The sequence below is a fragment of the Ambystoma mexicanum genome, chromosome 11 (assembly GCF_040938575.1).
Source record: "Ambystoma mexicanum isolate Mex_15411 chromosome 11, UKY_AmexF1_1, whole genome shotgun sequence".
NCBI classification, from domain to species: Eukaryota; Metazoa; Chordata; class Amphibia; order Caudata; family Ambystomatidae; genus Ambystoma; species Ambystoma mexicanum.
The window spans coordinates 852,525,554-852,539,525 of record NC_090934.1 but is presented as its reverse complement, the minus strand read 5'-3'; the positions used below and the strand labels follow the sequence as shown (position 1 = coordinate 852,539,525).

At 48.2% G+C, this 13,972-nt stretch overlaps 1 protein-coding gene across 5 annotated transcripts in view; it reads right to left on the bottom strand.

The window, feature by feature from the left end:
• The window catches only part of TMEM138 (transmembrane protein 138), a 390,769-nt gene that overhangs the window by 230,802 nt on the left and 145,995 nt on the right, over positions 1–13,972 (bottom strand). For all 5 annotated transcript variants that reach the window (XM_069623866.1, XM_069623867.1, XM_069623868.1 and 2 more), the window contains one exon: positions 4,986–5,164. In XM_069623866.1, the coding sequence (XP_069479967.1) occupies positions 4,986–5,113 (128 nt within the window). In that variant the 5' untranslated portion in view covers positions 5,114–5,164. The remainder of the gene's footprint in view (positions 1–4,985; positions 5,165–13,972) is intronic.

Genomic DNA, 13,972 nt, shown 5'->3' with positions numbered 1-13,972 from the left:
TCTTTCCTCTTGGACCGACCCGCCATCCTGATTAATCGTCTCTGTGAGAACCTGGTCATCACGGATCAGGCTCTGGCGTGGTCGACCTCTTTCCTCTTGGACCGACCCTCCCAGGTCCAACTTGGGTCCTTTCTCTCCACCACCTATCTCTCCATGTGTGATGTCCCCCAGGGTTCTAGCCTCCCACTGTGGATCTACAATGTCTATTTGGCCCCTTTGGCCCACTTGATTTTCACCTCCTCCTCCAACTTCCAGTGTTATGCGGTTGACACACAGCTCTCTTTCAGGCTTCCCTCAGCCTCCTGTCCTTCCTTGCTCATTCCCAACTGTCTAAGCGTTATTTCGAAATGGTGCGCCTCCAAAGATCTTTGCTTCAATGGCAGTAAAACAGAGATTCTCCTCATTGGGACCACTGCTCCCACTTCCCCTTTATTTTATTTATTTTTTATTTTATTGTTCATTTATAATGTGCTTAATACCAGCGAGTGGTTTCTAAGCGTGATTTAGGGATTTTAACCTGCGTTGCGCCATCTTTTCTAGTTTCCAAGACAAACGCATTGCCCTCTCGCACTATGGCCACCCTCCTTGTGCCCTCCCCTATCCCCACTCTCCTCTGAGGCAAACCTTCAGGGGTCATGAACTTCAGATCACGCCCCTTTTGGACCTCCTGGTACTTGTCTCACGGGGCTTACATTCCGTACTACTTCCAACATGGCCGTCCAGAGCTGAAGCCCTTGCTCGCTCCATGCGCTGAACGCGGCGTGATCTATTTATAGACCACGCCTTCCGCGGCTCTGCGCGTCTCAATGCTATTGCAGAGTAGCCTCAGACGTGTGTTCGTACCTCGCGGTATTGTTTCCTTTGTCCCAGTGCTGTTACCCGCTCCTGGCCCTTTCCCCCTTCCTGATTCCGAGCATTACTAGCCTTTCTCAGACTCCCGGATTCCTAGACTACGCGCTCCCGGAACTAAACGCAACCTGGAACCAGACGAGACTCGAGCAGCGCTGTTCAAGACCAGGAGCGTTCGCAAGAAGGCAGCGATCGAAGACACCGTCAAACACCGGACGAAGGTGAGAAGGGGGGGGGGACTCCTTGACATCGGGTCATTTTCGAATCCAATCTCTCCTTCTCTCCACACATCACAGACCTTGCCAAGAAGGTTCACTTCCAGCTGCACCTCCTCAGAGGTATTCTACCTTTTCTCACCTTCCCCCAGAAGATCACTGTTGCTCTGGTTATCTCCAGTCTAGACTACTGCAACAGCCTTTTTATCAATTTGCCTAATGCTACTCTTCACCCCTTCAACTAATCCAGAACAGGACTGCAAGACTTATCCTTGGCCTCAAGCCCAGGGACTGCATTTCTCTAGCCCTGAAATCTCTACACTGGCTCCCGGTGGCTGCTAGGATCAAGTTCCAGACCCTTTGCATCATCCACAAGGCTTTCTGGGGCCAGGGCCTGTACTATACACAACTCTCTCTGCCTAAATACCTTCCTTCTAGGGCCCTTCGCTCTGCTACCTCGAACTCTGAGGGTCAGGCGGTTCTCCAAGGCAAGAGTGGGTGGTAGATCGCGCTCCTCTGCAGGGGTCTCCCTCGAACAACATCCCTACCCCTCTCAAACTTGAACCAGACCACCTGAAGTCGTGGAAGCTGCTCAAGACCTTCCTTTTCTCCTCTGCCTTATCTCTCACTCTTCCTTTCTAACCTGCTAACCTGTCTTTCTACCCAGACTGGCTGCCGGGTACCCTCAGAGTCTCACAGAGAGTCTGTCTGCACTGCCTCTGGGCCTACTGTACACTTAGGGGCTGTAACTGTAACTCCTACTTGCCCCCTTGCTTCCATTCACTTACCCAGAGCCGCACTGCCCTGGCTGCACTGTCCCCCTCGTCCTTTCCCGCTGCACTTTTGTTGTCGCACTTGCACGATCTGAATTGCTCAAGGCCTAGTAGGATTGCTTGTCCTGTCTTCCCTGTGTCCCCCCCACTTCCTTGTCTTGTGGCACCTAGAAACACTTGTGTACAAGTGCATTATAAATACTAAATCATATATCATACTCCTCATATGTTGCAACCTGGCTCCCCTTTATCAACTATATACAAGTCTTAGCATGGAGGGCACAGACCATAGTTCTATAAACATCTACTGTAATTTGTGACCTGATTTCCATGCAATCCATCGGCTATTAATTACCAGGAGTTTTCAATTCGAGGAGTATAACTGAGTGTTGTCATTATTACACTTTTGGAATATGCTTTTTCCAAGGTACAATGCTGTGACCCGTCTATCTTTGCTCTATGCTGCTGTCTAACCGTCTCATAAAATAAAATGTTTTTAAAAACATACCCCCTGTAACAATCGCATGTAAGCCTGTAAAAGAGCTACATACAACTCCCCATTGCTTTGCAAAACTAGATGTTTTGTGCAATAAATGCACACAATCAAATCAAGGAAAATGCCTTAGGCAAAGTCTTGTTGGAGAATGACTTGGTGGGGAAAGATTTTTTTAAAGGATCCAATCTCACTGAATTTCTCAGTCGTATTTCACCTCTTACTCATGGTTTACCTGCCACAGAGGTTACTAGCAAGCCTCAAAAGCTGCCCAAATCCAGCAGGAAAGAGGATGGCTGCAGCTTCTGACCCTGATGGGGAGACCAATATGGATTCTGCGATGGCGAAGATCTCGTGTCAGGCTGAGCGCTGATCTTTTTAGGCCTTTCTAATGAGTCATGTGAAAAGGCTATTGAGGATATTCTCCCAAGTGTACAAGGTCGCTTAGACTGCAGATGCCAAACTAATCAATAAAAGTAAGTGTAGGATAGTCAGGAAAATTACTCATTGCTTTCTGGCTAGTGTAACCAACTTGAAACAGGAGTCCCATTCCGTGGGGAATTAGTCACCACTGTTTAAAGTCTCAGTGTTGAGGGTGTTAGAAAAATGGGAGCCTATAGGGGATTTGTGGCCTAACTCTAGTAGTCCCCTTGTTTTTTTGTATCCAGACTTATTTTTGGTGAGAGAGTGTAACTTCTACTGAGCACTCCCTGCAAATTTATTTTGGTGTGCTGCCCTTCGTAGCTCACGTGGCTATTTGGGCAGGGGTAACTCAAAAGTCCCCCTTTTCGCTCCAGGTTTACTCACCACTATAGTGTGTTACAGTAATGGCTGATGGCAGCTTTATACTTCTGATGTGGCCCCACAGTAGCACATCCTTTTTACCGAGTTGGTAGCCATTTGCTCCCTGAACAGGAGCAAAATGACCGCAAGGGGTTTTTAAGTCCTGCAGCCTAGTCGTTTTCTTTACGGTTGCTCACTGCTCTTAGAGAGACACAGCTTCACCTCACTGATGATGCCAAACAAGGTTGAAACACGGGTATGGGGTTGCTGTGGTACTCTTTTTCAGAGGAGAATTGCCTAGCATTTCGGTGCTGGACTGCCCCTGGGCAGGACAAAGACTAATATGTGGGGAAATGTCTTCTCTGTGAAAAGAACAGTAAGCTAAAGACTTGGTTGAGACTCTCCCAAGGGCCATTCACCCAAGAACAAGTCAATGGGCTGTGTTTGTGCTGGTAGAGAGTTTCCCAGACCCCCCCCGTTTTGCATACCTCTGTATTTGTCCTCAATACCTTGGTGAAACCCTTGGCAAACATTATAGACAGTGCTTGAGACACGTGGCCGATTTGTAACTGGCCCAAATATTGAGCCACTTGCACCCCAGTGACTTAACCGCCTCTTTGAAGCCATACATCATCACATATTTGTATCAGCTAAGGCTAAGAAAATATATAGTTACGTTTCTAAAATGCAAACTGGGTTCAAATACCTGCGAGTGAGAAAACCTTCTTTTGGATGTGTGCAACCACCATTGAGTGTCATAGTGAGATATATGTGGTTTTGTAGCAACATTCTGTTTGGAAAATCTTGTACAACCTGTTAGGTGCAAATTTGTGGAGCTTAACAAATATTGGATGCAAATGTGTGGAGTATAATAAATATTGCATTACTTAAATAAACCGCTAGGTGACTTACATGCCTACTTGATAATTTGACATATATTGTCATACTTACTCTCATTGGAAGTGAGCGCGGCATGTGGGGATAGACACAATGTTTGGTATTTCACTTTTAGGTGACAGCGAGTAGTCACCCCCTAACCCCCACAACTGCAGCTCACATCTTGAAATGGGTTCAAATACCACCTTCTCCTCTTCAAAAATGTGTGATCCTGGCCAAATAATGTTATCTTAGAGTGCCATATCTCCCAACAATGGGAATCCAGCTATATGTGTTCTATGACAGGAAGGTTGCAGAGACAGCGTGTTCGTTATACCATTCAGGAAGATAGAGGGGACATGGCTGTGAATTCTCATATGCAATCCCAGCCCATGCTCTATTCAGATGTACAAAACAGAATATCTGAGTACTTGCAAGATATTGACAATACCCAGGACTACAACAGTACAATAATCTCTTGTACTATGCATGCTATTTATTTGGGAGACTTCGATCAGAAGGGATTATATCACAGACTCCTGGAACACTCACTCAATGCAGCAGGTGCCTTAAGTGTTTTTGAGTTAAATGAAGGCACTCTCTGATCTGGATTTACACTGCTTTGTTTCAAGACCACTGGTGCAAGTACCGTCATACCCTCACAGAAGGGTGGGGGTGACAAAGCAAGGAACGTGGAGTAAATAATTTATAGAAACATTGGTTGTCATAAAAGTATACTGGGGCAAAAAGACCTCCAGAAATTGGGTTACAAGTTTACATAAAATAGGCACATAGAGGGCGGGACTATAAAAGGGAGGAGCAGGGAAAGACATCTTGGGAGGATAAGGTGGCAAAGGATGATGGCCTTTTTAAGGCACCCAGCACAATGACTAGTAGAAGGGGTACCCATAAAAGGCATTAGAGCAAGTTAAAACCACTAATTTATGGGATTACAGGGGAAGGCTTCACATAGCAAATATGTAGCGTAATACTCACATAAAGAGCACAAGCTGTATGACAGGTACTGTGCGCAACAGCTCTGAGAAGGAGTTGACAAAGAGGTCATAGAGGAGCAGCAGAAACTGCAGTGACAGCACCAGGCTGTAGTTGTTGGTCTGAAGCATTTTCTGTTAGGACTCAGCGACCGGACACAGAAGGAGTGGCTCTCATTCTTGCTGCAAATAAAGAAAGCGGAAGATGGTCAGTTAAGAGCTTTGACATCCCAGGGTTCAGTGGTTTAGCAGTATTTGATCTATTTGACACACAGAGGGAAGACAATCCACACATTTGCACAAGTTTCTTTTATTCACACCCACAAAAACAATATGCGAGGCTTGGCTACATTTTGATGGAAGAAGGCTAAACGCATCTACTTTTGAATGATATAATAATCCCAATGGTGTGGTCGGATCACAATATGGTCGGTATCTATACCTTTCGAGCTCAGGACAGGGCAAGACAAAGTGTCAGCGTAATGACAATCTACTTTGATACCAACACTTCAGGGATTTCATAATGGATAAGCTTAAACGTCATTTAGAAGAAAACAAATGGGAGGGAGGGTTCTCCACCAATAGTATTAGACGCAGCCGAGGCTATCTTTAGGTATCTGCTGATGAGCGAAGGAACCAAGAGGAAGAGTCAGCAACTGTCAGGAAAAAACGATTTTAGTAGGGACCTATAAAGATTAGAGAAGACGCAATCTAATGTGGGATATGGCTGTAAGGCGATCCGCAACCAGATACAGAATGTTAGCTTAGAGCTCGGAGCACTACAGTGGAAAGAGATTCTCAAGAAGTTCTGCCTCATTAAGCAGCATTGTTATAAAAAGGGGGGGCAAAGCCCATGCATGATGTGTACAGCAGCAGTGTATGGTCTGTCAGGTGTTCTGTATGGTAGATTACTTGGGGAAGGTTGGGGGGGGGGCTTTGGAGAGAGATTAGGGGTTAACAGTGTATTTCAAAAAGATTTGCTAATTATTAAAAAAAATATTTACACCGCAGAGGAGCTTTTTACAAGCTGAGAAATTAATTGGGTACTACCTTACGCCCATGCGATTACCTAGGCTCAAGCAAGCCACTCTGGAATCTTTAGAGACTCTGATAAAAACTTAAAAGATACAATCAGCAATAAGAGGCATGAAACCAGGCAAATTGTTCTGGTCGGGTGGTTTTACAGATAAAAAAAAAACGACAGTCACTCCATCAGCCTTAGAAGCTTCCCTTTCAGTCATCTTCAAGGAGGAGCTGGATACAACTCAGTGAGGCCGTTTATAAGCCCATTTCCATGTAAAATGTGGATGCCAAGTTCCTTACTGGCTACTGGCTTCCAAACTGCATCAGCATCTTCCACATTTGATCCATGTATATCTGGTGGAACCTTTGCGAAGCCACTAGGGAGTGGACAATATAAGAAAGGCTTTGAATTTGAGTCACGTGGCACATGATATACAGCCTGAACCTTCATATCTAATCCTCGGTCTCACTTGCGTCAGAAAAGGCTTTTAAAAAAAAAAAATAACTAAACTTTATTTTATTTGTATTGGCCAAACACATCAGTAGGCCATTCGGTATCTTCAATAAAACCCGATACAAACGGGAAAAAGTATAAAATACACCCCCCCTCCAAGAACATATTCAACCCCATGACCTTACCCCATTACCCACCGTAACCCCCCCTTCTCTGTCCAAGCATCCCCACCCCACCAAATGTCTTGCATCTAATCAAGTCATGCCTTCAGTCCATCACCCCTACCCTGCCACTCCTCCCCCATCAGGCATCATGGACCTCCGATTTGGGCAAACAATTTACCCCATATCTTCTTGTAGTTGGGGTACCCCCTGTTCTTGTATACAAACTTTTTAAGCCCCATGCACCTATTAATACAATCCTCCCTTGTGTCTATTCAGGGAGTGCCTCAGGTCCCCCATATAATTGCTATCCCTCTTTTTGCAAGTGCCTAAGCCACGCCCAACTTGGTCTTTTCCAGCGCTGTAAGAGATGAGTCACCCCTATAAGGAACTCATGGTGGCAACAGTAAAGACAGACACAAGTGATCAAAGTTCAAGGGTGTTTTATTAAACTTTATATGCGGGTTGGAAAAACGCCTAATCTAAAATGGGAGCACGCTGCAACCATCAAATAATAATAAGGCAGTCCTAGTGGCCTCTTGTCAAATAAAAAGGGCCGATACTAAGAACAAAACTATTGCCAATCCTTACGCTAAATACAAAGAGTGTGGCATAATGTTCATAAGAAAGAAAGAAATGTTCACAAATGATAAGTCAGGATGTGGTAGCCGGGGTTCTCCTTTCCCCACGTTTTGAGTACGGGACAAGGTGGGCTTCCGGGGCACAGCACACGCTCAAGCTTTCCCAGCACGAGCCAACAGTTCCGCTCTCAGCAATCGGCCTTCAGTGGTCAAGTCTCTTTTCTACAAAAAGTCTTTTGCCTCTGAGGACCTGACGTATTCAAAATAAACAAAAAGTTCCTTTTCGCATGCATGTTGGGTGATGACCTTCACCAATGGATCCCCCTCTTCCGGGCTCAGATCCACAAAAAGTTGTTGTCAATATCAGGATCTTCGGTAGTTAAGTTTCTTGCTTCCTAGGGCCTGATGAGCTCAAAATCATATAAACAAACGTTCTTTCCTGATTGTACTTGGGATGATAATTCTTCACTCCTGGGTTGCCCTCTTCCGGGCTCAGACCCATTTCGAATCTCAGCCTCCCTCTGTCGGGTTCACTCTGACTTATTTTCTAAAGATCTTTTTGTTGTAATTTATGGGTCGGTGGAGTGATGGCTTTTCACCCCTGGATTCCCCTCTTCCGGGCTCAGACCCTTCTCAAAGATCAGCCTCCTTCCGTCTGGTTCACTACGGCTTCTCAACACAATCTCCTCTGTAACGTTCACAAATCTCAATGTCTTTTTAAACGGTTCACGGTGGGCATCCCTTTGCCGGGTTGACTCTCATCAACACAGTATACTTTGGGACTTCAGGCTTAGGCCCGTCTTTATCAACATCTCTCCGTTGGGTTCACTCTTGCCAACTTTGCCAATCAGACAATTCCTTGAATAGTTCACGATACGGGATTCACTTCCCTTAGCTTCACAATCATCTGCCGGTCAAAGACTTTCGACTGTACCGAGGATTTTACTAGACCCCTGTATGACCATTTTGACCCCTTTCTCGTGCCTCTCCCAAGGCCTTCTGGTAACAGCAGTTTCAACAGTAGTGTAATTGCCCAGAGTTTCCCCCGAGTGAGCACCCACGCGGTGCCCGACTCCTCTGTAGCTGGTTTTCCCCTCTCGTATTACCAGTTCTTTGTACTTTCTTCAATTAGCTGCTTGCTACTTTTGTTCAACACAGTTCGGTTTCTTATCGGCTCTCCCCTCGACTCACCGGCTGTGATGAATCGCTGGACTTTTCTTGTCTTTGGAGTCAAGGCCGGTACCACAGTGGCAAGCCATCTCTCACTGGCTTGGTTATCAGCAGAGGAGGGCCCTGTGTACAGGTGACATCTGCTGCAACACACACAGGCTATTGTTCACGGAATTACGATTCCTTCCGTGGAGGTTTAATGGGCCTGGCTCGGAAAGGGCAAAGTTGCTTCTCTCCTGGTCACCCTCTCGGTTTGAGCCGTCTTTCTCCTCCTCTTGAACTGCCGTGCTGAGTTAGCTCTCTCGTTGTGCGGTCTGCCTTGCTCGCATTGTGCTCTCTTAGTCCACCTTTTATCCCTGTGGGGAAGAGAAAGGGCTGTCAGGTGTGCGTGATTCCTGTCAATTGCCTGACTCTGCCTGATCCTTGTGTCAGGTAAACGACTCTAGTGTCAGTCCATTGTTTTCTACAGTGTGCAGAAGTGTTTGTGTCAGGAAAGAGGGGGTTACCGTGAGAAATTATATTCTTCGTCATAGGGGGGTGGTAAATTCAGAAGGGTAAGATTGGTAGGTTTTGTGAAACGAACAGGAATTACCAGGATTATTATCCTGAAATGAACAGGGGGGATTGTGGGAGAAGTAGTGTTTTGTCTGATCAGATTGGGATTGCGGGAAATGATAATCAGAGGGACGGGAAGGAGAATAACTGGGAGTATTCGGGTAGGACATAGGAAAACAGGGATTCTGGGAGAGGTCATTTCTGAATGCAACGGGGTTGTTGGATTTGGGCAAGAAAGATGCGATGTGAAGAAGGGAGGCAGATGTGATCCAGCCTACAAAGGTTTTAGGGATCTCGTCCTCTTCTCCTTCTTCCTCGGTATAATACATCATCTCACCTGGGGTATTTTCCAGAGCACAACCCGGGTTCCCCCATCCATGGGATCCTCTCTCACTCGTCTGCCTCTAAGGTTGGGGTTTTAGAGCGTCGGCCATTCCCAGGCCACCTGAATAAGGGATTGCCGGAATCTACTTGGGAGAATACCCTTAGGTTTCTCACACCCCAAACACATCACATGGTCCATTGCCAGATCTTCCTCTACAACGTTATTCAACATTGCTAGTACTTCCTGCCAATAGGCCCTTAGTTTCTGACCAACCAGACCATATGATAGTACACCCATCTCAATCCTACATTTAGGGCAAATGTCATTCTCCCTTCTCCCCATTCTGAAAAGTGTATGTGGGGTGTAGTATACCCCATGCAGCACCTTGTATTGGATCATCCTGGGTCTCACATCTATAGAGATCTGTCTAGCCACCCCTAGTATGCATTCCCAATCCTTGTCATCCAAAGGGCGGAGGTCCCTCTCCCACTGTTCCTTTAGCGTAAGCAGCGCTTTCGCCGTGGAGCTAGCTAATCACCTATAAGCCTTCGAAATTGGTTTGTCTTCATATTTCTCAGTCGCCATCAGTCAACAATGGTCATGCTTGGGGACGCTGTTGAGCAGCTGTCAGATGCAGATGTAGCTTTCCACTGCTCTGCCAGGGCTGCCGTTATCCTTCGCTATCCTGCAGATTTTGGGAAGAAAATCATCCAACAATGATATTTCCAGGAAGGGGATTGCACCTACACCATTCCCCTGAAATCCCGGCAAAAATCGGAGCCGTCTTGGGTCCTTTCCACCGTCTACCAATCTCCTGAGACACTGTGCGTGGCCGTGTGGGGGAGGAGCGGCACTGGACGACCGAGACTGCAGGAGGGGGACCCGCTGGCTTAAATCGTGCCAAGGGCACCGAGTCCCTGCTGTAACTTTTGCACACCCGTCCCGTCCCCCCCGCTGGACTGCGTGGCGGGAGAGGCTCCTGCGGCACTCAACTTAAAACGGCAGAAACAGGAATAAAATACACCAGCTAAACGCCAGGGATCCTGCCAAAATACACCGTTCACCTCAGGGGGCCGTCACCGTTGGCCTGCTCCGGCCCTGTGGAATCAGAGCTGTCTCGACCTACGGTGGCGTGGCTGCGGTGCTCTGGCTGCGTAGAGACCAACGAAATAGAAGCAACAACAACCAGGGGACTGGGGCCAGAACTACCGATTCCCGCCGTCCAAATCACAAGGACGGCAATGGGTGGAACCGCTGGGGCAACAGACCGGCTACACTGCCAAGAGGCCATCGGGTGCCTATACATGCTGCCGGTAAGGAGAGGGTGGAGGGACACCGCTCCGGTGGTACACCGGGTAAGCGGAATGTGATCGCTCCCTCTCACACCCCCCGCCCAACCCCAGACCTACTCACAACACCTCGCCTGCAACTCTCCATCAACAAGTGCAAGACCTCATGGAGTCTGTCCCCACACACCCTGCATCTGGCGGTCTGTCTCTGAGGGGCCCGTGCACGGCAGCGACGGCCGCACAAGCATCTCCAGACTAGCAGCTGTTCCAAAGGCCATAAGCAAAGGCCAACTGCCATCTACCATTCCGGAAATATGGAACCACGCATCCCCCCGCCGCCACAGGCCTGTCCCACAGCATTGACACTCACTGCTCGGGGACACCCTGCTTGATACGCAGCAGTCCATGTCAAGTAGCAGACTGCACATCTCCCTGCAGAAGGCCACAGGGGGCACACAGCCGTACCAACAGAGGAGGGGCCATTCAGTCAGCTCACTAACACCCTGCAACTCTGCACAACAGAGAGAAAATGAACGTGTGGTACTGCCAATGCAGGAGCAACCTAAGGAAACAACTCCATTCCTTACTGCCGGCAAACAGTAGGCGACAAACTTCAGGGGACCATAAGCACGGCCAGAGACTGTGCCCACACTATCACATAGGCAAGGTGCAGCGCAGGACACCAAAGAAAAATAACTCAACTGAAGTACCTGGAACTGACACAAGGCCGGGGACTCGTCCCCCCGTCCTTCACAGCAGGCACACCAGAGGGCGATTGTGCGCTGGTCCGACAAAAGCCATCATCAACGAGACGAAAGCCCGCCCTTGAGCCGCCCCGCCGGGTCAAAGATGGGGAAGGACCTGCCCCGTAGAGGAGCAACACAGAATAAAAAAAAAATCAACAGGTACACAATGGAGTAACCCAGCAAAGCCCCATGGACTGACAAACGAAGCAAAGGATGATACCACGACCGGGGACGCGGGCAAGACGCTGTCGCTCACAGACATCATGGCAGCCATTAGCAACTCCAGGACCTTGGTGAAGACCAAAATTGACGGCATAGCCTCTGAAGTATCCTTTTTGAGACAAGACCTGAGAAACCCAACATCCAGGGTAGGGAAAGCAGAACGGATATCCGACACCGAGGACACCGTTAAAAATCTAGGGGACCGCCTGGAAAAAATGGAGCGGAAAATTACCATTCTGGAGAGCAGAGCCGAGGACAGTGAAGGAAGGTCCTGCCACAATAACCTTTGCATACTTGGCCTTCCTGAAAGAGAGGAGGGACCCTCCATGGAACTGTTCCTGGAAGACTAGCTATCGGACCTTATGGCTCGAACTTTTTCTCCATTGAAAGAGTGCACAGGATCCCAGCGGGCAGACCAGTCCCGGGGGCTCCCACGCGCCACTCGCCAAACTTATGAATTATAGGGATCGTGATCCACTCCTCCATATGGCGAGAGCAACCGGCCCGATCACTTATAATGGCAACCGCATTGGATTTTTCCCCGACTATACGAGGGAGGTCCAGAAATTGCGGCAATCTTATGACTCAGTTAAAAAGAAACTGGTGTCCCTGGGCATCAACTATGCACTTTTCTTCCCGGCAACCTTCAAATTGCACTACAACAGCACAGTCCACGTGTTCCACAACCCCCGTGACACCTGGGAATGGTTAGAAACACAGGTCCTCTCTGCCTCACGTCCCAACAAACCGGGAGGACGCTCACCCCGCAAGGACAACATCAGCGACACCCAGCCCGCCGACCAAACCACACTGCTACGCTGGGAAGTTGGGAATGCCGGATCACCGGCGGGAACAGGGACCACTTGAGATCTGATTGCGCACAGCGAGACCCGCAAGGAACCAGAAATGGACCCCTGAATCTGGCAGCCCCCGGCAGGGATGACACGGAAGGAACAGCCCCCTCGAGGTTTCCCAATTTACATTCTGAGGTGTTTTAAGTTACACAAGTTTGGGCGACAGGTCCTACCGACCGCCCCTAAGTTGGTTTTCTTGGTTCGATTGGTTCGATTGGTTTGGGTGACAGGTGCTTCTGGTTGGGGGGGGGGGGGGGGAGGGGAGGGGGAAGTGCTGGGAATTAGTTGTTCAGCAAGAAGGCCTAATGACACATGCGACTATTTCCAAGACCTGCGAAACAACAGAACAGAGTATTTCTTACACCCGACACAAATGGGGCTGGAATACCACCCTTAGCTGTTCATATAGTCACACTGATCCGGCCTATGTTTTACAGTTAATGATTCGTCGGTTCGAGTTTGAAGTACACAAAAGTTAAACAACAGCGGGAGGGACAACAAATGGACACAAGGGCCCGAGGCACCTCAATGCACCAAACATGACAAAGACACTAGTGATACACTACATCCTGCCAAACAACCCATGACGGGAGACACGCAGACGTAACACAGATGGGACAGATCTCCCTGCTGACCTAGAATGTGAATGGCTTAGGGACGGGTATAAAACGAAAACTGGTACTCCAATATCTCAACCGATACTCCCCAGATGTTGCATTCATCACAGAAACTCACCTGATAGATATTTTAAAGAATCCACAGTTGGTGCCCAACTACCCACACATGTACCTTGCAGGGTTTTCTAGAGGTTCCAGGGGAGTCATGATCCTCTTGCACAAACAAGTTCATTCAGGACCACAAAAGTGAGATCAGATCCTCGGGGCAGGTTTGTGATGGTACTTGGGGAAATGGGAGGAGAGACCTGGGGCCTCCTAGCAGTGTATGCACCTCCCACGCTGACGGCGGAACTCTTAACGAGCTCCAAGCCATTATGATAGAAGAACGAGTGGACTTGTGGGCAATAGGCGGGGACTTCAATGAGATCATGGAGATTGCTCATTATAGAACATACAGAGGCAACAGACCTGTGGATACCCTGACCAAACTGCGCACCTTTGCGGAAGCGAAGGGGCTATCTGACACGTGAAGGGCAATACACACGTCAGACGCAGTCTACTCATTCTACTCCAATGCACATAGGTCCCTCCCTAGACTCAACTATATCCTCACCCCTCAGAACATGACCCACCGACTATTAACCGCGGAATACCTGGCAAGGGGGATATCTGACCACTCCCCACTACTGATTAAACTAAAGGATGCACAACACAAGCGTGAACCTACCTGGCGCTTCAACGCCTATTACTTGGAAATACCAGAAATACTGGAGGGGCTTTCTAATAAGATGTCGGAGTACTTCGACCTAAATGAAGAAGCAGTTGACTGTCCGATAGTAAGATGGGAAGCATATAAAATCAGTCCTACGAAGGGAAGCAATATCCTTGGTCGCTGCTCATCGCAAGCGGCCCAACGATGCAATCACTGAAGCAATCACTGAAGCAGAGGCCCAGGTGATCAGGCAGGAAGAACAACTGCTAGAAGAAGGGGTGC